The sequence below is a fragment of the Pleuronectes platessa genome, chromosome 22 (genome assembly GCF_947347685.1).
Source record: "Pleuronectes platessa chromosome 22, fPlePla1.1, whole genome shotgun sequence".
Lineage (NCBI taxonomy): Eukaryota > Metazoa > Chordata > Actinopteri > Pleuronectiformes > Pleuronectidae > Pleuronectes > Pleuronectes platessa.
Window position 1 is genome coordinate 12,790,137 of NC_070647.1, and position 27,089 is coordinate 12,817,225.

Sequence of the window (27,089 nt, forward strand, 5' to 3'; positions counted from 1 at the left end):
AAGAGAAATGTCTGAGTGACAAGTGGATGTCAGCTGAGCAGAACAAAAGAGTCTGGGTTGCCTTCGATGTCAAAGGTCACTTCTGCGCACCGGGAGTCAGAGCGGAGTCGCGCCATATTCCTACAGCTCCCTCTCTACGCCTCTTAATCCTATTTCCACTCCTCCCATCGTCCGCCTCTCTCCTCCACGCTCCCTCTCTCTCATCTACAGGGTGCCAAGAAGACTTGGGATGTTCCGGTGAACTTGTGTCTTCACGTGGGTTCAGTCCTGGTTGTTGTGAATCCCAAGGCAGGACAAAACACACACAGTCAAAAGAAATCCTGCTGCAGTTTCCGATTTTTCTGCCGTCCCGTTCCCCTGACCTCACATCCTCGTCTCATGGATCCAGAAACAAAATCCTGCAGCCCCGGGAGAATGGAGGGAGTGATGGATGGATGGATGGAGGGATTGTGGGACTTCCTCTCTCTCCAGCATATCTCTTCCTGCTCTCTGGCACCAGTTTATACCATAATCCAGGCAGGATTAAACCCCTCCTCACTCACTCCTTTTCTCCCTCCATCCCTTGCACTATCTCTCTTATACACATCATCTCTCTCTTTCTCTCTCTCTCTGTCTCTTTCTCTATCTCTTTATTGGTCTCTAACGCTCTTTGACCTACTGTCTCTCCAATGCTGCCTTTCTTTCTCTGTGCTGTGTTTTTCTCCATCTTTTTATTGTCCTTTTAATCTATCTCATCCCTCACCTGCTACTTCTATCTGTTCTCACTGAGACATGGATGGAGGACCAGGTGTCACTAGAAGCAATCGGTCATGGGTGAGCATGGGGGAGTTGGAAAGAGAGAAGAGAGGTGAGGAAAAAGTGTGTGGGGGGCAATTGGGGAAATGGTTCAAATGGAAGCAAATGGTAAAAGGGAGGATGGAAGGAGGAAAATAAATACAGAGCAAAAGAGGGGGAAAGAGAGTCCTGGTGGGATATGAGTCGTGATATGTGGAGGAAGACTCACTTTACTGACACCATTACATTATATAAACACACTGAGACACCTGGTGGACACTTACTGCCTCACACTCCGAATGCACACACAGACATACACGCACACACGCACACATACACAACTACCTTTATTTAAAAAATCCAACTATTATGAATTGGACTTCATGGCTAAAGACACACCAATTTTTACAGTTTTGCATGATTTGTTTGAATTAATGAACAAATCATTTAATAAAGTTAAATTAAGTAATCTTTTTAATTTTTTTTTAGTAAAAGGTGCACAATTCACAGCCCAAATGGCATTTTGATCATACACACTATTAGAATGACAACATGGTTGCATATGCATATGCATATGCGTCTACAGCTCTGATGGTATTTCTGCTGCTGGGACCATTAAGTCCCACATATCTAAATATCCAGGTCAAATAGTCAGACACACACACACACACACACACACACACACACACACAGAGTAAAACATCTGCTCATGCTGTTATGAAAATGAAAATGCAGTAAAACAATCTGACACGCGAGGACAAAGCCGAAACACTGCCGAGAGTTAGAGGGTTCAGATTAATGACCAAGAGTTGAGTGACAGACACAGAGACACGCCTGCACACACTACACATGTATACCATCCATGCACACACACCAGCAGTGTGTAACAGCTGTAAGCAGACTCCTCCCCCACTGACCCAGATCGACAATGATGGAGATGAACACTTAGCCCGCCCCCCCCCCCCCCTCCCAGCCCCCCCTTCCGCTAACATGGATAAACTCTTGATTTTTTTTTCTATCAGGGGAAATAAGAGAAAAAGTTCCATCAACACCCTTAAACCTCTGTTGTTGAATGTTTTCTCACAGTCCAAACACATGTGAGTGGATGAGCTGATAACCTGCACAGTGGTTCCCCACATCCTGTCTGGTTAAAACATTTTTTTTATCCTCAAAACTCTTTGCTTAAACACTTGATTCAGGCAGTTTCACAATATAATGTAAAATGATCTGTAAAAGAAACTGTGTAAACTGCACTACTTGCTTTTTTTCAGATATATAAACTAATTAATCCAGTCATGCATTTGCTTCCCCAATCTTTTCTTTAGTTTGTCTTTAAATTTAAGTTTTTAGGCCATTACTTTCCTATGAGAATCTTATTTTCAGCTGTTATGAGTTTTATCTCACTTTAGAATTTCACGAGCAATACATTCTTTATAGTTTGTGCATAGACATGCACTAAAAGAAGAAGCATTGTAGCATTAAGACAAGCCAAGCGTGCAGTGTCACTCACCTCTGAGCCTTTGTGGAGCTAAACTATGTTTCCAACTTGTATTTTATATGACTGAACTTGAAAAAACTGAGATGAATGATGATTCTAGAAAAAGCTAAAACATTAAAAAGACTAAATTCTTCCGATTCATCAACCTCATTCATCATCCTCCATCTGAGAAAAACGGCGATACAGTGGTTTGGGCTCCCCTGAACACACTGGACTCCGCCTCTCTGGGTATGCACACACACACACACACACACACACACACACACACACACGCACACGCACACGCACACACACACACACACCAAGTCATTGATTAGTCTAAGCCAGGGCTAATAGTCAGCTCTTACTTTTAGCTCCATCAGCTAAACCAGTGGTCTGGAACTCCAGGTCTCAAAATTAAGTGTGTGTAAGCACCAAGATTTAGAAAATATAACATATAAAGGTGTTTGGACAATAAAAACACATCTTTTTTTGTTATAAAGCTTTGTGTTTCTGTGGATACAAATTGAATTCAACTTAATGTAAGTTGCTTTAAAATAAAAGTGTTGACAACAGTGTTTCCTGGGAAGAGGAAGTTAGAGGCGGCACATTCCCCAACATAACAAACTGATTGGGCTCGCACTGTTTCTCCCATCATGCCTAAGCTTTATCATGGGGCCATTAGGAGCTTTCACAACAAATAGGTGCTAATGGATTCATATACGTTTCTTTCGTTACATTGTTGGAAAGCATAGATTGAATATCACCGATGCTGTGTAAAAAGTGAAGTAGAAGAAAAGACGAACAGCGACGAGAAACAACATTATTTATTTGTTATCTCAATACATGTATATGCAACCTGGTGAAAAAGGTGACAGAGTTTTTTGTTCTTTCTTCTTTAGTTTGAGGATAGAATGTAATAACGACAGAAAAAAGCTGCAGAGGTGTTGTGTTAATGTGACTCATAGTGTAAAAGACAAGAAATGGTCTATATAACTACACAACCCGCAAAGGGTTCATGGACATAGTCACGACCACCGAAACTAAACCTGATTAAAAAGAAAGTTCATTCTTTACATTGACAAGGCAGAGGAAACGAACACGTCATCCTTTCTGTAGATTTTGATCAAATCGTGTGATAATGTGTCGGTGAAACCTCACTACCATCTTTTTGAGCATTCAAAAAGTCTTCTCATCCGCGTAAGCTGAAAGGAAAGCTGATATTAAAGGGAAACAACAGTTGAAAAAACAACATATCTCCATTTGTGGTCTGCGAATGATAACCATGTGACCAGGAAGTGATTTATTATTGGAGACACTCATGTCGAATAAAGACTATTGGAGTTAATAGTCCTTCAATAGTGCTGGCTGTGTACAAATAATGACAGATTAATCATCAGAAATATTATTATACACTATTGACTTTGGCAAAATAAAATGAAATAAGACGTTAAAAAGACAAGAAACAACAGAGGTGGTTTGAGAAAATTTATTATCCAATTAAAATTTATTCCAGTTTCTGTACGAGCAAAACATTCCCGATAGAAATTCAACATTTGAATGATTTTTTTCAAATTACATGTTTAGAAAAAGATTACGGGCGACATCTTTTGAATCATATCCCCCTTTGACGAATAGCTGCCCATATACATATATAATGGAACATCGCATTTATCGGTATTGTGAGAACGATACGCTTTGACTCTTAGAAAAATAGGGAGAAAAATATTTGCAGTCTTTTCTCTGAAAGGTTTTTTTCTTTTTTTGCTGTTGCTGATGCTGTTTTTGTGAAGTCTCTATTGGCTACTGGCCGTCAGTGAGATTAGCACAGGAGCTAAACTCCCATGTCAAACCCTGAAAAAAAATCAAACATACGCATCGACTGACTTTCACAGCACATATAATGTTTTACACAATATTTGTCTTGGACAGGCCTGTAAACTCCAAAACATTATTATAGCATGTACTTGTATATACTTTCTGTTTCGCTCATTATTGCGTTAAAAACTATTTTTAACCAATCAATAATTTATTTTAACTGTCAAACATCTGATCAATTAGTTTCTGTTTGTGTCAGGATGAGTGTTCATGAATTGTGGCATGAACGCACAATTATTATATTTTAAGGTACAACAAAAGATGACAAGTGGCAATTCAGTTTTTGTTGGTCTCTCGGTTTCTGTGTTGGATACTTCTTCAATGTCTTTCTTCTTCGACTGAAATAAAACTCCTATTTAGATGATAGATATTTAAATATTTACTCTTAAAACTGCCCAATAATATCAATGACAATTTGCTATTATTAATTAAAAACACAGGTACACCTCTAAACTAGCTCTCTGTGAGGTAGTGCAGGCTGAAAAGCTCCTGTAGTTTCCTTGTTTCTTCAAGTGAAATGATAACCATGTCATTTTGAGCTCCTCTGTTATGACAATAATGTTCAGCAGGAGGAATAAGACTAATAGTGCATCAGAGTGTTCAAAATTAAATGAGTATATATCCTTCACAAGGGGACATCACTTCAGCCAGTCAACTAAAATAATGCAAATATCACATCTTGTGTTAGCTATAAAAAAAATTCAAAATCATTTTAGTAAGTTCAATCTGGAGAGTAAATCATCCTTTATACAAATCCTTTAGAAATTAAAATGCTCAGAATTTACTTTAAAACAACTTTAAATTAAAATCCAACAAACTCTTTTGACGTTTAAACCTGTAATACGTCTCCGAATGAACATAAAGAAAACATGTTTAACATGTTTACATCTCTGCCAGTTTGAGCAGATTCTTCAGCACAAGTTCTAAGACGAGGAAGACTTGCTGGTGTCGGACACTCGCGATGAAGTCAAGATTATGACGAGACAAAATAAAATCGCTACACTTGGTAAAAACACTTTGAGAAAAGTAAAGCGGCTGCATATTGTGTTTTCAGTGAGAGTGAACCACAGCAGAGGCTACATCTCTCCTGGTGAGGTCGAGACTGTATCGGCTCTGCCACATTTTTACCAACTCCTCAGATTGAGACATTTCCTTGGAGATCCACATGAAGAGAAGTTTCCTATTTTCTCATTTTAAAACAACATTTTTTGCCTTTGGATGTAAATTGAGCTGCGTGGTTTGAAGTTCAGGTTTCCTGGTTTTACAGTACAGAGGTGATACACCCGGTATACATTTGTGCATATGCGTGTGCCTGGAGTGGGGGTTCAGGAGGAGGAAGTTGACCTGGACAGGGTGCAGGTATAGACAGAGGATGTAAAGAGTTATTGGTACTTGGTGCTGGAGTCGTTAGCAAAGCGGCTGATGTAGGTTTCATAGATTGTGTCCATGAAAGAGCTGTCACTCTGAAACACACAAGCAGGGGTCATCATCAGCATGGTGTTTGCATGTTTTAATGTAGAATGCAATCCGTGTAACTGACAGTATTTTACCTGGATCAGATGCAGGAGTGTGGCTTGGATCTGACCTCTGGACAGAACCCGGACCTCCTCCTGCAGCGCGGGTCTGGGTTGAGGGACGGGGCAGTTCTCCTGAGCGCCTGCCGTCAACCCACAGTTTGACTTGGTCTGAGAGAAAACACTGGGAGAGAGGAGCATGGTGGGGGCCACAGTGGCTGGTATTCTCTGGGGGGAGATGACCTGAGCAGACAGGGACAGTTAATATTACTCTTTTAAAGTTAGTATAGTTTAAACAATATATTTTAAGTGTCATGCATGCTGTTGGTAATTTGATTCGACTTTTCCATGACTGAAGAGACCAGTATTTGCTATTTGCTTCTACAAACTGTACTTACCTGAAACTGCAGGGCAGCCTTTTGACCTGCGGTGGCTGGGATCTGATTTGGGGCTGGACCGACACTTTGACTCGGAGAGGGCCCCAGGAATCGAGGGGCCAGTCCAGGACCGAGTCGAGGAGGATCACTGGACGCCAGGCTTTGCTCCTGCTGGACCAACTGGAGCTTATGGAGGAGCTCATGAGGAGACACCACACCTGGCATCTGAGAGGATAGACCTGACCATAGAAAACCAGGGACCCAATGAAAGTAACTTATTTTAACAGCTTACACCTATAGAACGGGCAACTCATGGGCATTTTACAGTTTACATCGTGGAAACAATAGAGAGTAACCATGTTATCTAAATCTAGCTGCCATTCCTGTGCACGCTGTCACAACCTTTTTATAAGAGTGGACTAGAATCTGTGAATAACTTCGGTAAAGCTTGTGTGACATCACACAGTTTTGACAAAGTGAGTGATAATTATGTACAAAACTGATAAAATACCTTGTGAAGATTGTATAATGTTGTCATTGGTCACCTGAGATGGAAACAAACCTGGTAAGGGATGAAAATATTGTTAATAATTATGTACTTTTATATTAAAGTTCAATTAGAAAATACTTATTTGTCTGATAAAGCTTTTCCTATATTTGCTGAATAAAAGGCTGAAATGTGTGTTTGTGGTTCACTGATGTAACGGCTGCTTGACAGGACAGCTCACCTGCTCCCTGCAGAGTTGAAGCTGAGTGACTGTTGTGCTGGGCTTCTAGTTGAGGCTTAGAGAGGTTGAAAAACAGCTGCTGGTTTTGTTGCACTTGAAGGTGGGAACATGACCCAGAATCCACCATCATGGGCTGGGACAAGAGGTGGGGGTTCTGCAGCAGAGGAGGGGGGTTGGAGCAACAGGGGTGAGCAACAGAGGGGAAGGAGGTGGAAGGGGAAGGAGGTGGCTGGGTTTGGAAAAGTCTCTGGATTGGGTCGAGTTGAAGTTGTTGTTGCTCTTGATGGTGATGATGATGATGATGGTGCTGCTGTTGTTGTTGATGATGATGAGGGTAAACATGGTGATGGTGGTGCTCCAGTGGCACCCCGTTGTCGCATAGCCTGTTCTCGGGGGACTCGGACACGGTCTGAAGCATCCCGACCCCTCTCTGCCCCTGCATGAGCTTCTGGATGGCTGGGCAGTGCTGCTGCTGTTCCTGCTGCCGCTGCTGCTGCTGATGATGATGATGTTGACTAGGCAGCAGGCCTGCAACAACATTTCCACCCACTTCCCGGACTACAGCAATCATCCCTCCGTCTGAACTCCCAGCATTACCTCCTTTTGAGGTCACAATTCTGCCAGAGTTCATCGAATCGTCGTAGGTCAGTGTGCGGGCCACAGGAGGCCGAGAGACTTTCCCTGCTGGCGACACAGGAGAGACGGGGGCCTGCTTGGGTGAGCGGTGAGGTTGAGATCCAAAGAGAATGGCCAGAGAGAGAGGCTTGGGTTCAGCGGCTTCACTGTCCTGGAGGAGACAATCACAGAGATGGATACGAGAGAAGACGAACAATAGGCAGGAGTGGAAAGAGAGAACTAGAGGGAGTGCAAACGCTTCAGCTATCTCTCAAGTATACTTAACAAAACAATAATTAGATAACAGGGGACACTGTACTGAGGGATTGACTAAAAGGATCTAGGTGTTTCACCTTAGTATTAGGTTTAACAGGTATTGGTTTTATCAGGTTGGGGTTTCCAAACAGAACACTGCTGCCACCAATCGCTTTTGGCTCAGATGGAGAATTTTCCTGTAACACACATAAAAAAAAAAAGGTGGAACGAATAAGGTTAAGTTGATATTTTTCCAGATTCAAAATCTATAAGTATTTGTTATCTCCTTCCAAAATCCTGCAGTTGTATTACTTTCTCTTCTGCTGGATCTTTCAATCTTCAAAATATTGAACTGTCCAGACCTCTTGTGTAAACTTATATATAACTTAAATAATTATTCAACTCCCAGAAAATGAAGTTTTTAACCAATGCTCAATACTTTTCTATTATCATTTATTTTTATAAAGGCTCATTCAAACAAAAAATACATGCAAACTTTCTACTGACCTGTAGCAGAGCTATATATATTTTTCTTTTTAATAAAATAATATCTATCATTCAATTTTAAATGTGTAAATACATTTTTTAACCTTTCATTTTGTTCTTGCTTTATCAATACTATGTGTCACTATTTTATATCTCATCTTCGGGACTTCTGAGTCTTACATCAGCTGAAATTGCTTTATTGTTGATGTAAGATAAACTCACCTTGCCAACCTTGTCATACTCTGTGCGTGCTTTGGTCAACATCTGGAGGATGTCTACCCCCTTTCCTTCCCTTCTATCTCCTCCTCCTCCTCCACCTCCACCACCACCTGTTACTCCTCCGCGCCCAATAACAACTCCTCCTCCGGCTGGGGAGAGCCAACCGCCTTGAGACTGAGCCACGGTCTGCTCCTGCTGGGTCAGACTGTACAAAGGGCTCCATAAGGAAAACATGTGCGCCCGCGTTTTTCTTCAAAACATGATGTGATAACTGTAGTGACATGGTACAGTTCTGAGTAAGAGCATCACTTTATCTTTACATCTACAGTATGTTTTATACAAAGTAAGATGAACTCTCTGTCGCCACTGGAGCCACGTTTATCCAAACATACTACTGTCATTTGTTAGCGGAAAACTTTAAATGTTGTATCTGAGCCTTAGACACAGAACCATTAGTAAACACAAAGAGTTGTCATGTGCAGAATATGAGATCAAACAATCTGTGACTGGAGAACTACTCATTGCACATTGTTAATAGTCCCATTTGTTTTCCTAAGGTGTTGTGTATATGAGCTTAGTTTGATACAAAGACTTACATCGTCATCCTCTGGGCGATGCGCTTGCAGTCCTCCTTATCGTAGAACCAAATCCCGTGGATAACCACTGGAGAGGCAGAAAGAGAGACAGGGAATGAATAAAAACCTTAAACCTATGTCAAGTACATCAGTGCAGGCTCTATAGACATGTTAAAGTCTTATTATTAGCCCTTCTGTGTCTAAATGCGGAGTTTTAAATCAGTCGTATCCCAGCCAGGCCAATGGGAACAGAAGCCAGCAGTGTCATTACACAGTGAACCATGGGCCCCAGGAGCCTCTTAAACTACATAAACATGGTCAACAAGAGCAGAAACAAGACTAAACTAAGCCACATTTCTTACCGAGCTGTAAGAGCGTAAGCTGCATTACATTACACTGTGACTCATTTTACTATTTTCACTTGCACTAAAACCAGAGTAAAGCAGCTGCTGTTGTTGCATAATTGTTCATTTTCCCAGCAGTGCCAGAACATATAGAGAGCTAAGGTCTAAAAAAACCCCATCCAGAATCAGGATCCTTCTTCTATTATTACTGATGCACTTGGACAAGTTTATATTGTGAAATGGATGATCTATTATACCCAGAATATAAACAAAGGTCAAATTTCTCAAAAAGAAATATGATTTAAGTAAAATCAGCAGGTTCGATTCTAGACCAGCCTGTTTCCCTACCTCTCTCCCTTTTTTATTCTTCTTCTATTTCGTCAATAAAGAAAAATGTCTGAAGAATATCTTTTAAAGAAATAAAAACTGTGCAATCCAAAAATTGTATTTGATGCAAAATTCCAATACTGAACAGAGCCACAGTTGGTGCTACTGACGCATTTCAGTCGCCCTTAAACAAGACAGCAAGACGTCAGCTAACACCTCAGCACCTTTTAAAATGGACTCTAGAAAAGATAAGGCCAATTGCAAAAAGGAAGAGTCAAAGATATGAAAAAGAGGAAGGAAATAGATGTCTCTATGTGCAGGAGAGGTGGGATTTAAAGTCAGACAGAAAATAGATTGAAGGGTGGGGGAGCCAAAAGCAACGAGGGAGGTCTTTGATGTGTGTCTGATAGTGTTGCCACCACCGTTCTGTCAGAGACACCAGATTCCTACAAACACAGATGTATACACACAAATGCACACACACACTTTGTTACAAATGATGTCGCACATGGCGCTGAGGTCAGTATGGTTGAGGGGAACAGGAAAAGAGGGAGAGGCAGAGACGCACGCGCACACGCACACACAGGGTTCAGTTGAGCCTGGGAAAATCTGTCCTGTACCAAATAAGTAACTGCAGTGGGAGCCTGTCTGGTGGAGCCAGAGCCACTTAGCGCTCACTGGGGATGAGACTGTTTGACAGAGAGAGAGAGAGACACAGTCAGAGAGCTGGCAAATTGAGAAAAAAATGAGCCAGTCGGATATGAAATAGAGAGAAGTGAGGTGTGTTAGAGAGGGGATTATCAACAAGTCCATCACAAGCCGAAAAAAAACACGCCTAGCTGTCAGAGCTCTTTAGCTGTCAGGAAACACAGACTGAACTTTGTCATGAACGGAAAAACTGATGAAGTGGAGTAAATTGAGGGAAAGAAACGTTTCATGATACCAGACAGTTATTTTGACATCGTGCTGCCATGACTCATCTCCGCAAAGGATGAAAGACAGAAGATAAAAATGGAAAGGATTATGCAAAAGGAGAGGAGATGATCATTACCATCATATTATACGTTTTCAACCTGTCCTGATCTCAACCATCACCCCCAACAAGACAAAACATCGCCAAGAAAGCAAGAGTGGGAGAGGCAGTGAGAAGTAGAGAGTGGGAGGACTGAAATAAGTAGCACCGATAAAGATGTGGTCGGGGCCACAGGGGTAAACTCTCGGAGTGAGACAGGGGAAGTGGAAAGGGGGGATCAGTCAACAAAACTGGAGGAGAGGGAGAGGAGGCAAGACAGAGGGAACATCTGTACCAGTGACGGAGGGATCCTAATCAAGTGAATTGGACTGGGAACGCCGCTTCAACATCACAGGGTAAAAAAAAAATCTGCAGGACGACGAGCAGAGTCGCTTGGAGCTGAGAAATGTCAAGTCTTAAGATATCCCTGTATGGGTGAATGAGGAGAATTGGGAACTTAATCAATAATCAATCACCCCAGTGGAGTCCGTTATTGATCCAGGACTTGGGCTGTGTGGTTCTTTCAAAACCTCAGGACAAACTGCGAGCGCTGGTGCACGTGTGTTGTCTGACGTACAGCGACTCTCTGAAAGGACCCCAGTGGGACAGTTTAAGATATTTTTAGTAAATCTGGGAAGCAGCACTGTGATCTGTCCTTGTTTGTTCCAACTGCTCCTTTTGGACTTTTATAATCATGTCTGATTTGTATGTTTTTGAGTTGCACAGGAACATCGCAGTTTAAATTGGCAATTCACAATACAGTAACAGAGTTTGACTGCAACCCAAACTGCACCACTGGGAAAACTCAGAGAAAGCGTTTTATGTTTTTCTCTTAGCTTTTAGTGCAGTTAGCGCTCCAGTCACATTTGTAAGCCGTGCTGTCATCCAGGATGGATTAGTTGTGCTTTCGCTGCAGTGCGTGATCATTTTTGTAGAAAGAACTCACGGCATCAGTGCTGTTAGTCTGTATTTAGTTTCCCGGAGGTTTGTGCTGGAGGGATAGGTGCCATTAAAGGTTATGCCCGTCCATGCTTGCAATAGTTGTCCGAGAAGAATAATCACTTCCTTTGCTTGTAGAGATGGAATTCATAACACTGGAGGAGGAGTAAATATTGAGATTTACAGATACTGAAAGTGTCATCGAAGAAGATATTATTACTACTGCGGGATTGTGCGCCTTCCCCCTGAGACTAAACCACAGTCAAACTCCTCAGTTCCAAGCTCTGCTGTGACAGCTCTAAGTGCATTAAATGACCTGACTAAAGGACCTTTCCAACAGTGGTACCTGTAGCAGTAGAGCACCATCAGGACAAGAAGAAAACTTTGGATAAGGAATTACTGGAGCTGCAATTAACGGCCCAATCCAAACACTGAAAAGTTCTAGAGAGGATCGAGGAGAGTGTTACTACTGGACTGTGAGACGAGTGAGAGACCACCGGAGCCATGCTGAGAAGCCTGTTCCAGCGGAAACCTAAACATGAGAGACTGGAAGAGGAACCTGAGGTCAGATTTAAAGGCTTGCTGGTGTCAGAGAAAGACCTTGGATACAAATATGTCCGACCTGGAGGTAAGGCTGTCTATGCACCTGATATACAGAGCACCACTGCTGTGTTTATAGCACTGCCAGTGTAAGCTACATCCAGTATTTGAGCCTAGCATGTACCAGTTAAGATCAGTGTTTAATGGAGCAGCTGATATTACAATGGATGAAGTTATTATCATTTAAACTGCTGATCATTTTCTTTATTATTAGATTAATCTGTATCAGCTTCTTAAGTAACAGTGATGTGAAATTTCGGGAAAAAACTATTAAATCATATACAATGTGTTGTTCAAATATCAGTTACAGACAAAACAGTCAGTTTTTAACCATATTCAAAACTTTTAATATCATAAATAATGCTGCTGTGACCTTGACTTTTAGGAATATGTTCATGATTTGTGCCATGAATAAATCTGAGGATTTATGAAGATAATGGGGCAACTAAAGCATTAGGGACTCTAAATATTACAGGAAGACATGTAAGAAGTCTTTCGTCAGTTCCTATGCAATGGGTATATTTGCCTTAGGGAAAAATTAATTGCCCCAGATGAATTCCTCTTGTTTAAATCTTGCCTCCAATGTGTGGTATATCTCTGCAGTGTATTTTTAGCCTGGGGTGCCACTTTGTGCCAACTGCCATTCCAGGAAGTTACGGCAGCACTGAGAGCAAGTTGTTTGTCTACTGATAAGATTCCACGACCTCTCCTCACAGAGGTCACGACACAGTGGGACTGGCAGCATTACCAACAGCCTGGGGCCGAAACAGTATTGTGCGTCAGATGTTAGCACATGAAAAAACATTTTCTGAGCTGAGATACATTCCTGTAAATACAGTTTACTGGAAAAGACCATCCAGTCAAAACCCTCACAGAATGTTAGCTTACTCCTGCTGTTTAATTTGGCAGAACCATGGCCCATTACTGTGTGCTTAAATGTATTTAGGGTTTAATAATGTTAGGAAATAAGAACAGAAACAAAGATAAACATTTGTTTGATTTCAACCGTAATGCACTTCCTTTTTGGGGCTGTTTTATCATTCAAATTCATTAAGAGCGTAATCATTTGGAACCTCTGACTATAAGGTTTGTAATGTAGCCAACCAATCTTTCACTCACATACCCCCAGACCAATTTTCTTTTTTATCATAGGCAAGAGTCATCCAATCAGCAAAGATTACTGGCTTTAAGTGGTTTTAAATGTCATTCCTTCCCGGCACTAGTGAGCTAGCTGCAATATATTCTCAATGAGTGACACTCTGACCACATCCAGAGTCCAGGATTATCATGGATCATCTTTAATGTGTCCGGGGTGCATTAAAACCTGATGTAAAAGGTGAAGAGGGGTCCCAGAGGAAAGTTTATGTCACGCACATTATTTCACTAAGCCTTCAGGATGTTCAATAATGGCTATGTTGTTTAAGTATCAGTAAGACTGATGAAGTGTTAAGGCAAAGGGATCAAAGTAGACGAGAGGAATCCAGTGGTATCTAAACACTGCATTCCACCTGCCTCTTACTGAGTAAGAAAGAGACTGTGAGACTAAAGGGGGGGGGGGGGGGGGTCTGTGTTTGTCAGCGATTCCAGAGCGAGGGTGCGTGTTTAGATTACCAGTGACTGTTGCGGTGTATCTAATCTCCGCTGGCTGGGTTTGTAGTGCTGTCAAGCTCCTGTCCCACAGGCCCACTCTGGAACGTGCGTGGGTGTGTGTGCGTGTGTGTGCGTGGGTGTGTGTCTGTGTGTACGTGTAAGCCAGATGCAAGTCTGAGAGTGAGTGGGGCTGATAGAATTCACCAGAATACCTCTGCTCCTTATATGGAACTACTGGTTCCCCCTCAAAGGAACTACAAGCTGAACACTCATGTGTATCAAGCTATATATCTTTTTATCAGGCCTTATATGCATTATCATGTGGTGACATTGTATAGCATAACATTTACTAAGATTTGGATTGATAGTAGACGAAATGGAAATCAGACTGAAAGTGAGAATGATATTATACTAAAGGTGTCAGTGATAGCTTGACATGAGAAGTGGTATTGAGTGTTCATCTGAGGGTCTTTCTCCTTACATCGTGCATTGCGATACAGCAGGAAGGGATCCTGGAGCTGGAAGTCCAGGTCTTTGGTGATTGGCTCTGTCAGGTTCTCCATGTTGAGTCGGTTCATTATAGTGAAACCATGCCTGGGAGATGCCAGCCTGAAATATACAGAGGAAACATAGACGTACGTGAGAATTATCAAAGTATAAAGCAAGTACTAAAGTACAAGGAGAAAGATAGAGATTGTAACCTTCCTGGTACAAAAGCAATAACAAATAAAAACTACATTAAAATAAAAAATGTATGATAGAAAAATAATGAAAATAGGTAAAAATATTAAAGTTCAGCTATGTAACTTCCAGTTAATAACATAATAATAATGTATTTAAATATATAGCATGGTGGCAAAGTAAACACTGTGGTTGTTTCTCTGGATTCGTGTCAGAGAGATTTCCGCATGTCTACGAGTTTTACCAGATTTGAAAGAAAAGTTGGGAATGGAATTTTTTTTAAAGAGCAATAAATCAAAGTGTCCTCACCTTGTGTAAATAAACAGTGTTCCTTCCACCTCGGTCTTCTCCTAAACAACACACAAGAGGCCAGCAACAGTTTGTATTAGTTTGAGTAAGAAGGATTTGAGGTCAAACATATCAAACAGGATCAAGAGGTTTCACATCATTAACTCTACAAAAATATAAATATAAACACGTCAGCCTTCTGAGGAACTTCCACTGTGTTTGTTCAAGAAATAAAATTAAATAAATATTAAATGTTTACACTTTCTATAAAGCAACCTCGGCTCTCTGAGAGTGTTTCCGGCAGCTGGAGATGGAGTAAATCTGTGGAGGTGAGAGAGCGCGCGTAGCAGGGGTCTGTGACGAAGCTAAGCTAAGTTAGCACGATGTCCTTAGCCAAAGTTCCTCCTTACCCACTCGTTCGCCCTGTTGTTGTAAGTATACAGAGCCACCTGGCTGGTCACGTCCACGATGTCGTTGATGTACGGGTCCTGTCGCTGCAGGGCGGCCAGACTTATGTCCAGACCTTTGGCAGGAGGGCACCCACCGCTTCCTGCAGACGTCGCTGTCATTGTTCCCTATGGAGAAGCTAGCTCGCTACCTAGCTTCGGCGGCTAACGGGTCACAGGGAGAGGAGATAAAAATTAAACTAGCGACAAGGAGGGTAACTATTTGAATTCACAATCGCACCGTAGCCTGATTAACAGTTTAAGACTCATAAAAATAGAAGATATGAGTTTGATGAACCTCTAACTAGCACTACTGAGTTTGTTGGCGGCCATGTTTAGCCGCAGAGATTGTAAACAACCAGACATAAGCAGTCGAGCGGAGAACGTTTGAAAAATTCAGGCTCATCAATCAATCTGGAAAAATTAAATCGATCGAAATTCAGCTGTCATGTGCTCCGTATTATTATTATTATTACAATATTTATTCAAAAACATAGTTACAATAGGTTAACACTAACCCAGATTTACTAAGGAAGAATACACTTCAGAGTAAAAAAAAAGGGAAAGAGCACAGAAAATAGATCAAATATATAAAAAATTAAACAAAGAGTTATAGACAGTGTATTTAAAAAATCCAATTTCAATCACGTGAAAAGCTTTAACAAAAATAAAAGTTTGAAGCAGAGATTTAAAACACTGAAAGTCTACGTTCAATGGATTCCATAATGGTGGGGCTCTAATGGCCAAACCTCTGTGATAAATGGGAGTAACCGTCAAGAGCTCCATCTGCAGATCTCAGTGGCCCACAGGGCACATAGCAGCTCAGCGATTCTGAAAGGTACTTGGGTATAAATCCTTAAAAGTGAGCAATAAAAGTTGAGTCCAAAAATATCAATGGACTAAAAATGTCTCTTCTCTCCATGTAAGTAAGCAGCTGATGTTTCTCTTTCATCTCTGTTTATATATTATTTATATGTCTGACTGCTTGGAAACATAAACACTGATTACAACTTAAGTTTGACCGTTCACAGTTACATTTCTCTTCACATGCACTAGGGGGAACCAAAGGGCTGGATAATGGATAAAACTGAATCATCCACCCTGTTCAATTACTTCAGGACCTGGTGTTAATCTGACAGCAGGAATGGATGAGTGTGTGTTTGCAAATATCACCCCAAGGTCTTGTCTTAATGGGAGAAAAAAGCCTAGAAAAGAGCAGTTATACCACGTGACACATTCCTAACTAAAGAAAATACAAATTAATTTCTAGTGCACGTTTCCCTTCAAAAGGAATCACTGAATTGTGCATTTTGGGAACAGGTCGGGAAACATTTCTATCTTTATTTCTGTAGAAACCCTCCTGTCATCTTGCGTACAACAAATATAAAATTAACTTGGGCGACAAAGAAGCACGTATCCTTCCTGCTTGGAAAATTACCACTCAAGCACAAAGCAGTAACTGATACAGGGACAGGAAGAAATCCACATCTGACATTCCCATATTCCACAATAAGATTTGCGTCACCTGACAATGCATCTCCATTTTCAGTTCAACGTATCAAGTTCTGTTCAAGGGCACCTGAGGGGACACAGCTTCCTTTGTTGTCATTGTTATGGAAACTTATGAAATACTGTGTTGAACCTTTTTTGAAAGATTTGCTGTTGTCTGGGATTTCTTTTTTTTTTAATGTTATGTGACCTTGTTTTCCTTGCATTTGGATTTCTCGATTTGTTATCTTGGTTGAGTTTTTTGCTTCCTGTTTTTATTTAGCAGTTTCCTTCCTTGAGCATCTCTTGCTTTGGCTCCTGTCTTTGTCCCATGTCCCGCCCCTTCATCTGCACCTGTCCTCATGTGTTTCACCTGTGTTCAATTGACCCTTCATCCATTGTGTACATTATCCCTTTAAATCCCTTTGTTTTTGGATGGTCACCTGTTCATGTATTATTTTACTAGTGTTTCGGTTTGGCAAACCATAGATAGACAACTTTGCTCTTTTCAACTTTTGGATTTCTGGATTTTCAGTTTGACTATAGCTGCCCTCCAGTAACTGTAAGTCTCTACATTTAACTTAACACTTTTTCATTTGCTGCTATGTGCGTCTCCCTGACATGTGGACATAGTTAAGTCCCTTCATGCTGTGCACACAGGATCTTATTTAAAAGATAGAGATGTGCAACAGCTAATGTGCAGCCATCAACACTAATGTCCGGCGCAATGAGCATCCAACTGCTCACTCAGTTTGAGCAGCACTGGATGAAAACATCTGTTTTAAATGGAAGTGCCACTTTGTCCACAAAACTGAATGAAGCTCTCCAGGGTCAGGCTCTGACGCGTCCGCCCCATCAACAGGAAAATAGGTACATATGTCTATTTATCAGGGCTCGATCAAACTGTATGTCACAGGCTGTGTGTTTGCCCATAATGAGACTAATGAGTTATCCATTAGTTGGTCAATACTGTCAATAACCATTCAAGTCTAGATAGAGTACTTTGGTGTGACTGGTGGGGACAGGCCGGGAGTTGCAGGTGATTGGCTCGGAGGCAGCAAGGACAATGGGCTCTAGCCAGAGGCAGCTTACTGAGCTTTGCAGAGGGGAGGGTGGACGTGGCCATTCTGGAAAAAATCAGCTTATATATATATATATATATATATTGATAATAGACATATAGTTTGTTTTAAAATATGAAAACTTTAAAATATTACAGTAAAAATCTGAAATAACTTTTATATATTTTTGAACAGGCCATTTAAAAAACTTTACAGTTAGAATATATTTCCTGAATTGATCACAAAGTTTTACACTCATATTAATAATATGGATCCATCAGAGGTTCATTTGAGTTGTAAATGGCAGTTAATGAATGAAATGAAGATGAATTGAGTTTTGCTTTCCATGATGAGGGGATTTCCCTCTCACTGACCAGAGGACTTCTGGTTTCCCACATGGGATACCAGCACTATAGTGTTTGTCTGTTCAGAGATTCCCAGAGACCCACTGTGCCTAGTCACACACACACACTTACATACACGCATACATACACACACAAAGGGGTCGGGAACTACAAATATAGACCACTCATAAATAGAGTTGATATTCAATGTGCAGGCTGGATTTCAGAGGACGTTTGTGTGTGTGCGTCTGTGCGTTTTTTGGTGGGTCCCCTGGGCACAAGTGTCTGTTCCCACGACCTGCCCTCCAACTGTTCTTCCTTCCCTCAATCCCTCCTTCCTTCTATCTTTCCACTCACTGGCCAGTGTAATTAAACAGAGTCCGATTTGGCAAGAGAGTCATTATGCCATTCACCATCCATCTGTCTCACAGGACGAGGGGGCATTTTGAGGCATTTCTGCTGCTGGAGAATTTCCATTATCTGCACGTTTCCTCTGCAACATTTCTGAGGAACAATTTGAACTCTGCACAAGTTACTTCTCAGATCCCGATTCCACATAAATCCACACTTCTATACGCCTGTAAAACACGAGACATTATCAAACAATAACCCAGTGGTTCCCAATCTTCTTTGCCTGTGGCGCCTTTCAAAAGAGAGGGACCTCCCCAGAAGGTTTTATATGAATGTCTGCTGTAGGTTTAATGTGGTCACGTTATTCAACATGTCACCAATTGTCCCCTTTCCCCCAGCAGAACCATTGGTTTTACTTCTTTTCAAACCCATTAATAATCTCGTAGCTCCACAGATTTATCTTGTAAACCTTTGGATGGGGCCCGACCTGTAGGTTTGGAGCCACTGAATTGAATTACAATAAATAAAACAGTTAAATTTGCTCTCTCATCCATCTTCAACCATAAAATGCTACTTAAGTATTGATGCACATTTACTCTAGTGTATTTCACACAACATAAATACAGACTACATAAATGACGTGTAAAAATGTGTTAGGGTTGTAGTAGACGCCAGTAATGGAGAAGGATTAATACATGTTATACATACAGTATGAAGAACAACACATAAAGAGCACATTTTTACTGCACAAGAGAGCATTTCTAACACAAAAGAATCCATGTTTACAATACAACTCAATACAATATTGAATAAAAATTCAACCATGAGAAGTTTTATACAAATGTACATGAAGATTGAAGTATTAACTTTCTAATAACGTTTACATTCATTCATCAGCGCAGTCGTTCACCATCTTTAAATTCTCTTTCAAATATACTGTGTATTAATACATCGGCATCACACAAAAAACTATACATCGCTCATGAAGAGACAATGCGTGTGTCAAATGTCACCAATGGAATCGTTTGTCGTCCGTCTCCCGGTCTTTACTACGTCTGACAGTGACACACGCAGACAAAAAGCTTCCTTCTGTCACAGGATGGTGGGCGGTTGATTTTGTGCTATGGGGCTGAACGAGTGAACACAGGCTGGGTTGAGTCATCAGATTCACCTCCTGATTATAGCCCCGCAGCCAGATTGACATGAGGCCTGCACATTGTGGAGTTCGTAGTCAGTGTCAAAGACAATTATATGGGGCGGACGGGGCTATAGTTAGAAGGTGGAGATGCTGCTCAGTGCCTTCAATTCATCCTGATTTAATATTGAGCCAGATTATTCCGCTTTGTGCAGGAATATCTCTTTATGTGGGTTTTGAGCCATTTGACATGAAAGCACCCTGTTTGGTTTGGACTCACGGTGCAGGACACAGATGATGGGATGCAGGGTTGGCAGAGGTGCAGGGCCTGAGATGGGGATCCTGCTGGGGTTGGGGGGGGGGCAGCCCCAGGAATGATGATTTCAAACCAGGCAGGGAGACGGGAAGTGTGCTGGTTGTGGTTACAGGGGATGACTAACTGGTAACTTCAGAGGTTACTGAACGATTGAGTGCTTGATGATTGATTAGGAAGCTTATGCTGCACGTAAAATCCTTTAACACAACATTTTACGTGTGCCAACTTTCTCCTCTTTTCAAACTTCTGTGACGTTTCTTAATCCAGCGCCCATCTTCTTTAGTACTGAATAGAATAGCTTTTTATTGTGACGTTTAAAAGAAAAGTTCATCTGTTCAGCATCTCTTCAAGAAGGGAGCAAAGAAAAAAAAGCATAAATAGCAGCAAAAAAACCCTATACAACAATATGCACAAACACATAAGGGACAAAGAATGGTGCAAATACATAAATAGCACACAGGACTCGGTAGTAAGGTGTGTGTCTGTGTGTTGTACTGTGGTGTGTGTGTGTTTGTGACAGCCTTTAGGAAGGTGTAGAGGAGAATTGGCGGGTGACTTGCGTCCAGTAGGACATACAGGTCAGGACTGTACAGGTATAACAAACCAGATGGAAGAAGGGACACAGGAGAACATGACTAAAAGCCTAAAGTTGGGAAAAGTCGGCCCAGAATTTGTGTTTCGGGAGTATATCCATAAAAAGTCAGGAACGGATTTTCAAAATAAGCTCACGATGAATTTTCTTCTTGCCTTTTTATTTCTCGCTGCCTGTGGAGAACTTAAATAAACAGCTTCATTCAAGATCCGACATGTTGTTTGTACAAGCGGGTCTATCTAAAGGAGCCTCAGTGTGGAGCCGCGGAGCCAAGCTGACTCAATGTCATCAAAGCCGGGTCCAGAGCTATTTAGTTAAGAGCTGATGTTGCTGACTGTGTTTGACATTTTAGTCCTAAATGAGCTTCACTTCATTGTTGCGTTGCCGTAGAAAATTGGCCCATGTCTGCAGAAAATGACTTTGAATGCTCCGTGGGCCAGGACACGATTTTCCTTTTTTTCATGGGGAACAATGTTGAACCGTTCTTCACCGTCCTGAGGGCAAAAGGAAAGAAACTAACCTAATTGAATTCTAAATATCATTTTTTTGCTTTCTAGATAATAAAGGTTTCTTTGAGCGCTGACCTTCCTGCGTCTACATGATATTTGAGTCAGTATTTACACAGCAAGAGAAAAAACCCTGACTTCCTTGTGGTTTCTCCTTGTGTAAGAGTGCCGCATAGAAGGATCAGACCTTTAGTCATAAAAGAGTTGAAAAAGCAGATATTTAGTGTGTGTGTAAACACGACCGGGGCCAAAGAAAAGAATGAGGCTGAAGCAGTCCAGATGTGTAGGAGCTACTACGGGCAAATCAGATGTACATTGGGTACAACAGCTCTGATCGCTGTTTTCTTCCTGCAGAAATCACGGCTTGAGGCTGCAGTGGATCATTATCCTCCTTCTACCACTCTCTCATGCACACACACACATGCACACACCCACAGAGGCGTATTTTCTCCTTCAATCACATGCAAGGAGTTTGGGGCCACCTTCTTTCCTTTTTATCTCTTTTTTCTGACCCTCTGCTCGCTTTTAAGATCCTAAGATCACACACACTCAAAGAGGCATTTCTCTCTCTCTCTCTCTCTCTCTCTATCACATGGGTGGAGTCTTGGCCACCTTCTTTTCTTTTTCTCTCTATCTTAACATCCCTCGTCTCATGCCACCACACACAGACACACATGCACATTTTCTCTAATTTCTCCTTGTTCTCTCTCTCTTACATGGATAGACGTTTGGCCTTGTATTACTCTTTTATGTATTTTCTCTGACTCTCTGCTTTAAACTCTTTTACAGATCACACACACACACACACACACACATATTTTCTATTCTCTCTTGCTCTGCATCTCACACGTGTGGAGTTTTGGCATTTATTAGACTTTTATGTCTTTTCTCTGACCCTCTGCTCACTTTAAGATCTTTTTGAGAACACACACACTCACTCACTCTCTCACACACACGCAGTTCATCAACATCATCATCTCTGTCTTCACCACCACCATCATCATCATCATCTGGATACCAGCCGCTGGTTCCTCCACTGTTGCCTGTACAGTCTCCCTCCTCCCTCCTTTCTCACTGGCACACACACACACACACACTCAAACACACACACACATCTGGAAACAGTCAAAGCGTCTACATGCACGGGGCGGGGGGCTACCTCTCTCTCTCGCTCTCTCTCCCCCTCTCTCTCTCTCGCTCACTCTCTCTCTCTCGGTATCACTGCAGAGCTGAGCTGCAGGGGCAGCAGAGAAGAGAGAGCTCCAACTCCCGATCAGTGAGACACAGGCAGGCAGACAGACAGACAAGCAGGCAGGCAGACTGACTGAGAGACAGACAGCCAGACAGACACACCTCCGGACCATGATGGACTGGATCAGGAGAGGGAGACCCGTCTCCGGATGAGACAGGACGGCCTGGCTTCTGCTGTTTTTGGGGGGGACTCTGCCACAGATCCGCGGAATAACCGACAGCCTATTGGGAGATTTAACCCCGTGCTACCCGCGATGGAATATTTACACTCTTCTCCTTCCCTAATTCTTCTCCTCTCCTCTTCCTCCTCCTTCTCTCCCTCCACCACCACCTCCTCCTCCTCTTCTTCTTCATCCTCCTCTCACATTTTGACACGCCGCTGCTGAAGATGCGCACGAATGCGTCTTTTGCGCACTTCCATTGCCACCGCCACTGACAGCGCCCGTGCTTTATAATATCTTTTTGGGGAACCTCTTTTTTTAGAAACAGCACAACTAGGAAGAGAGGAGGAAGAAGGAAGGATAGAAAGGGAGAGAGAGAGAGGTGTGAATTGAATTGAACGCGGTGCTGGTCTCATGTTTCTCGCCTAGGGCCCGGATGTACCGAGGGATGCACCGGTGCGTTTTCCCAACCGGTGCCGCCGAAAGCTCCCTCTTTTTTCTCGCCTTCACCTCCATCATGGGGATTAGGTAATATTCACTCCATCCGAAGAAACCCTCCCCATAAATAAAAAAAACGGAATACCCCAAAAAACTGTCCGTGCCAGACAGTTCTCTCTTCTTTTCCCCCCTTTTTTAATTTCTTTATTTTGGGGGGCTTTTTTTCCCCCTCTCCTCCTCCTCTCCAGTTTTTCCTCCCTCTATCTTCCATTCACCTATAGGGGTAAAGCCGGACTACATTTATGGTAAATGAAAGCAAAAACATGTACATCCCGGAGGACACCCTTGAGAACCATCAAGGTATGTGACATGTTGTTTTCTTATTATTATTTCTAACATGACAAACATCTTATAACTGGGCATGAGAGACGGGGAGGTGGGAGGGAGTAAGAGAGGTATGATGATCCTGAAATGGGGATGGGATGGGGGTGAAAGGGGGAGGAGGAGGAGGAAGGGTTGCTCTCTTCTCGTTTTCAACAGATGGACAGATGCAGCTCTCTCTTTCCTCCACTTTTCCCTCTGCGCGCACTTTGTTTATTTGTGCCATTTGTGCCATAAGCGCGCAACGAGCCTACAGGTACATTCATATATATGGATGAGGCCTTTTTTTTCTTCTTCCTCCTCCTCCTGGCATGGTTTGCTCCACACTTGTGGGGTTTGACATGGCCTGGCCAACGGAGCGAGAGCTTTGGCACAATGGGTGGGCAAGTGGTCACATTATTTTAGCCACGACATGGCAGCTTGTAAAACGCAGGAGCACGACTGTCAAAGCGCAAAATGGAAACATGGTGTGTTTACACATTCCTTGGCAGAGCTCGTCTCCCTCAAGGGTTTTGGTTCAGGGAATAAACTAAACTGCATGAAGCCTATATATGTGTTGCCTGGCTGCATTTGTCAGAAACGGACACACACCGGTGTCTAAAGGAGCAGCGCCCACTGCTATTACGCGCACTCAACCACTATTATCGATCCCCACTTCTTCCACAATCAATAGTCCAATTTGTCACCTTTTAATTCTAAGTTTTTTTTAGCACGCACAGGGCTCCTTATAATAGCAGCGAGGTCGAGGAATCGAATAGCGATGACAGGTGGCAGCAGGAGAGGGCCTGCAGGACTAACTCGTCCGCTGAGAATTGGGTTGATGATGTGCTATTTTGGGGGACGGCAGTGGAGGACAGTGGCTTGAAACGACTGAAGTTCAATGTGACGACTTTTTTTTTTAAAAGCAACACATGCACAGAGTGGTTTGACAGCAGGGGCTGCGGTCTGTTCCACGGTGAGGAAAGGGTCTGTTTGCATTGCGCAGTATTACGCGTCGCTCCTTCCACCCACGTTGCAGAGAGCGAAGCCCAGCGTTGCATTCGTTACACGGCTCATGCAGCCGGACCTTGTAATTCAGCTAAAGAGGGGAGGGAGGGGGGGCCTTTTTCCGATCACTATTATCATCCTCATGACAATCATCATCATCATCTTAGGCTCTTTTCGTCCCCCACTTCCATCACAAGCACATACCTCTGCCTTGGCGACAGGTTCCATAGCAACAGGGGATGAGAAGAGGGGTGGATGTGTGTGTGCGTGTGTGTGTGCGTGCGTGTGTGTGTGTGTGTGGCGCAGAGAGACACATTCACCAACAGTTTGCTCCAACTAAGCATAGGCTGGATGTTACCTGCAGATGCTACCAGCTATCAGCTCATATCATTTGCTGGCAGCCTAAACCAGATCCTGAAGGGCAAAGTGTGTGTCTGTGTGTCGTTACCTTGATTGCCATGATGTCATCTCGATCTATTATTATCATCAGAAAGAACCTCTTATAGAAAAAAAGATGCCAATTGAAGTAACTGGTGTCATGATCTTAACATTTGCCATAATCATACACTAAATAACCTGTGTGTCCGCCATGTGACACTCAGGCTGATGAGGGGAAAGTGCCTGACAACCCAGGAAGACACAGGTAGCACGTTGATGAACACTGAGGGACGAACACATTGACTGCACACGTCCTGTAGCCAAGCATGAGGTGATCAGTGCCATTATGAACTTATTATGGCCCTTTTATTATATTTTCAAGCTGATTCAAATGGAGTCAGAATAAGCCTTTTAACGTCCCGGGCCATCGCTGTAGGAGTCGAAGCCCGAGTGCTGCGGGATATCTGGCAAATACCTCAGGGCCGGGTCCTACTTGGGTGGTGGTTTCAGCACCACGGACAGCTCATTTTTCATTGGTCTATTGACAGTTACATGACAGCTGTTGGGGAGACGCAGACGGGTATTGGCACTGAGGTGTCTCCGTGTGTAAAGCCTGTCTCAAATCGTTTATTTTATTTGTTGCATTTCAGGTGTTCTTCTAATGTATGACAATAGGAGAAGCACAAATTTCAGCATATTTGTAGACTCTATGCAGGTAATATATCATAATGATAACTTTTGGATTTCTAATATGCCTAAGGCAACTTTACAGAGTTAGGAATACAAGAATAAAAGTCAAACTTACCAAGGACAGAAAATAATAGAAGAATAGCTAGTGGGGGTACTTAAAACTAATGGTCAATGTGGGTTTTAAAGAAAAGTGCAGAGGCTTGTGTACACTTGTAAAACCTCTGAGGATACCATGATCTGTATGATGGAGAATCTTCACAGTAAGGGTTTTAGAGAGTTTTTAAAAGTGTCCAGAGTTGGGGCATTGCGGATCTCTATGCCGGAGCTGCCACACTGAATGCTCTGCTATCATAAGTTCTCAGGCTATAGCACAGGGGGATGATGAGTGGACCCATGTCTGATGACCGTAGGGTTCCACCGGAGGTAAAGGGGTGTAGGAGGTCAGACAGGTACTGGGGAGGCAGCAGAGCATGGAGGGATTTATAGCTGAGGAGGGGGTTCAGTAAAGCATGCAGGACTTAACCAGAAGACAGTGAAGATGGATTAGTGGGCCGGGGTGAAACAGATTCTGCGTGTGAGGATCCAGAATCTAAAGGTGAAGGATGAGATTTGGGGTTTTCTAGTTTCTAGACAAATCAAGCTTGGTTTGGTAAAGTGTGTGTCTGTGTGGAGAGTAAAAGAGGCGGAACACATTGAAATGAAATGAATCGGTTAAATGATAACTTTCAACTTGTGCCCACCTGTTGGACTGAAAAACATCTTGGCCTGGATGTCAGCTGTCCATACCGGCTTATTCCCCATCAGATGACAGCCAATAGGCTTCGAGCTTGGGGCGGGAGCAGTTGTGACGTTGCGATTAGGGAGGTGGATGTATTGTCGGAGGATCTTAACGAGTTTCCTGCAGATGACGATGATGGCTCGGCTTGCTGTTGTAGGTTAGAGTTAGACTCAGGAGGCTCTGTGTCCAGCAGTGACCTCTCGTCTGGCTGTGGACGGAGGAGCAACAAGACAATTTCCTCCTGCAGGGATTTCAGGGACAAACGGAACAGATGATGTCTGATATTCGGAGGCTCTTGGGTTACACTTCCTGAGTCTCTAAGTCTGAAGCTCTGTCGTATGTGTCTTGATTTTCTCTCTGTAATTCAAACAGAGTTGACGTTCCACATGATTGCACCGAATGCCAATGCTCGCTGAATGAACCAATTATATAGGATCTATGTAATCTGAGTTTTTTTGTCTTCTTTTTACAACTGAACAGACTCTCAAGCAACCAAGAAACATGCAGACTTGTCATTAGGTACTTTTCATGTGTGATGGGGGGGGGTGGATTTGAAATGCACATAAAGACACCAGCTGTAGAATCTCATGTGTGCATGTATATCAAAAAGATGTGGAGGCCCATACACACACATAGTATCTCACATGCGCATGTTTAGCAGATACATGTTGAAACACTTGCACACACACACACACACAGGTTTCAGCGGTGTAATCAGGGAGATGATTCTCCTGGTGGGCTCCGTGCCAGAGACATGATACCTCTGTTAGGAATATTAATTGGTTACCCTGGGGTGCTGTAATGACTTGGCTTGACTCAATGATTCCATTGAAGTCACCTGGAAAGACCTGTTGCAACAACCATGCCCGTCTTCGCCTTGTATGTGGATTTCAACATGTACGGCTGTTTTGTGTCTGCAGAGGATTCTTTGCACCAAAAAGACGCAAAACAAGCAACTTTTAATGCGCATAAAAAAAAAAAAGGAATTCATCAGTGTAACTTGAGACAAACAAACGCAGCGATTATAATTAAGATAACCCAATTGATGCAGTGTATTTTTAAAAAACAAATCCACAGCAGGTGGCAAAGCGGTTGCTTTCTCCAAAT

General features: G+C 42.5%; 3 protein-coding genes across 3 annotated transcripts in view; 1 reads left to right on the forward strand and 2 right to left on the reverse strand.

Annotated features, from left to right (window-relative positions):
* Nucleotides 1-2,423, reverse strand: part of cacna2d4a (calcium channel, voltage-dependent, alpha 2/delta subunit 4a) — an 83,920-nt gene extending 81,497 nt beyond the window's left edge. Inside the window, exon 1 of the mRNA XM_053415196.1 lies at nucleotides 2,285-2,423. The gene's annotated coding sequence lies outside the window, so the exon portion shown is untranslated. The remainder of the gene's footprint in view (nucleotides 1-2,284) is intronic.
* A 1,302-nt stretch (nucleotides 2,424-3,725) lies between these two features.
* dcp1b (decapping mRNA 1B) lies at nucleotides 3,726-15,486 on the reverse strand. The gene is made up of 11 exons (XM_053414597.1): nucleotides 15,090-15,486; nucleotides 14,701-14,741; nucleotides 14,192-14,319; nucleotides 8,920-8,986; nucleotides 8,327-8,528; nucleotides 7,717-7,815; nucleotides 6,749-7,535; nucleotides 6,532-6,582; nucleotides 6,042-6,259; nucleotides 5,680-5,886; nucleotides 3,726-5,592 (listed from the first exon to the last, which is right to left on the reverse strand). The coding sequence occupies exons 1-11, from the start codon at nucleotides 15,246-15,248 to the stop codon at nucleotides 5,512-5,514; spliced, it is 2,040 nt and encodes a 679-aa protein (XP_053270572.1). The 5' UTR covers nucleotides 15,249-15,486; the 3' UTR covers nucleotides 3,726-5,511.
* cacna1c (calcium channel, voltage-dependent, L type, alpha 1C subunit) overlaps nucleotides 10,208-27,089 on the forward strand; it is a 173,946-nt gene continuing 157,064 nt past the window's right edge. The window contains 1 exon segment of the mRNA XM_053414596.1: nucleotides 10,208-12,148. Coding sequence (XP_053270571.1) covers nucleotides 12,025-12,148 — 124 coding nt within the window. The 5' untranslated portion in view covers nucleotides 10,208-12,024.

Coding starts and splice junctions, on each gene's coding strand:
- dcp1b (XM_053414597.1), bottom strand. CDS start 15,248: ATGACAGCGACGTCTGCAGGAAGCGGTGGGTGCCCTCCTGCCAAAGGT. Junction 7,536..7,716: donor CTGTTAAACCTAATACTAAG/GTGAAACACCTA, acceptor TGTCTCCTCCAG/GACAGTGAAGCCGCTGAACC. Junction 6,260..6,531: donor CATTATACAATCTTCACAAG/GTATTTTATCAG, acceptor TTCTATGGTCAG/GTCTATCCTCTCAGATGCCA.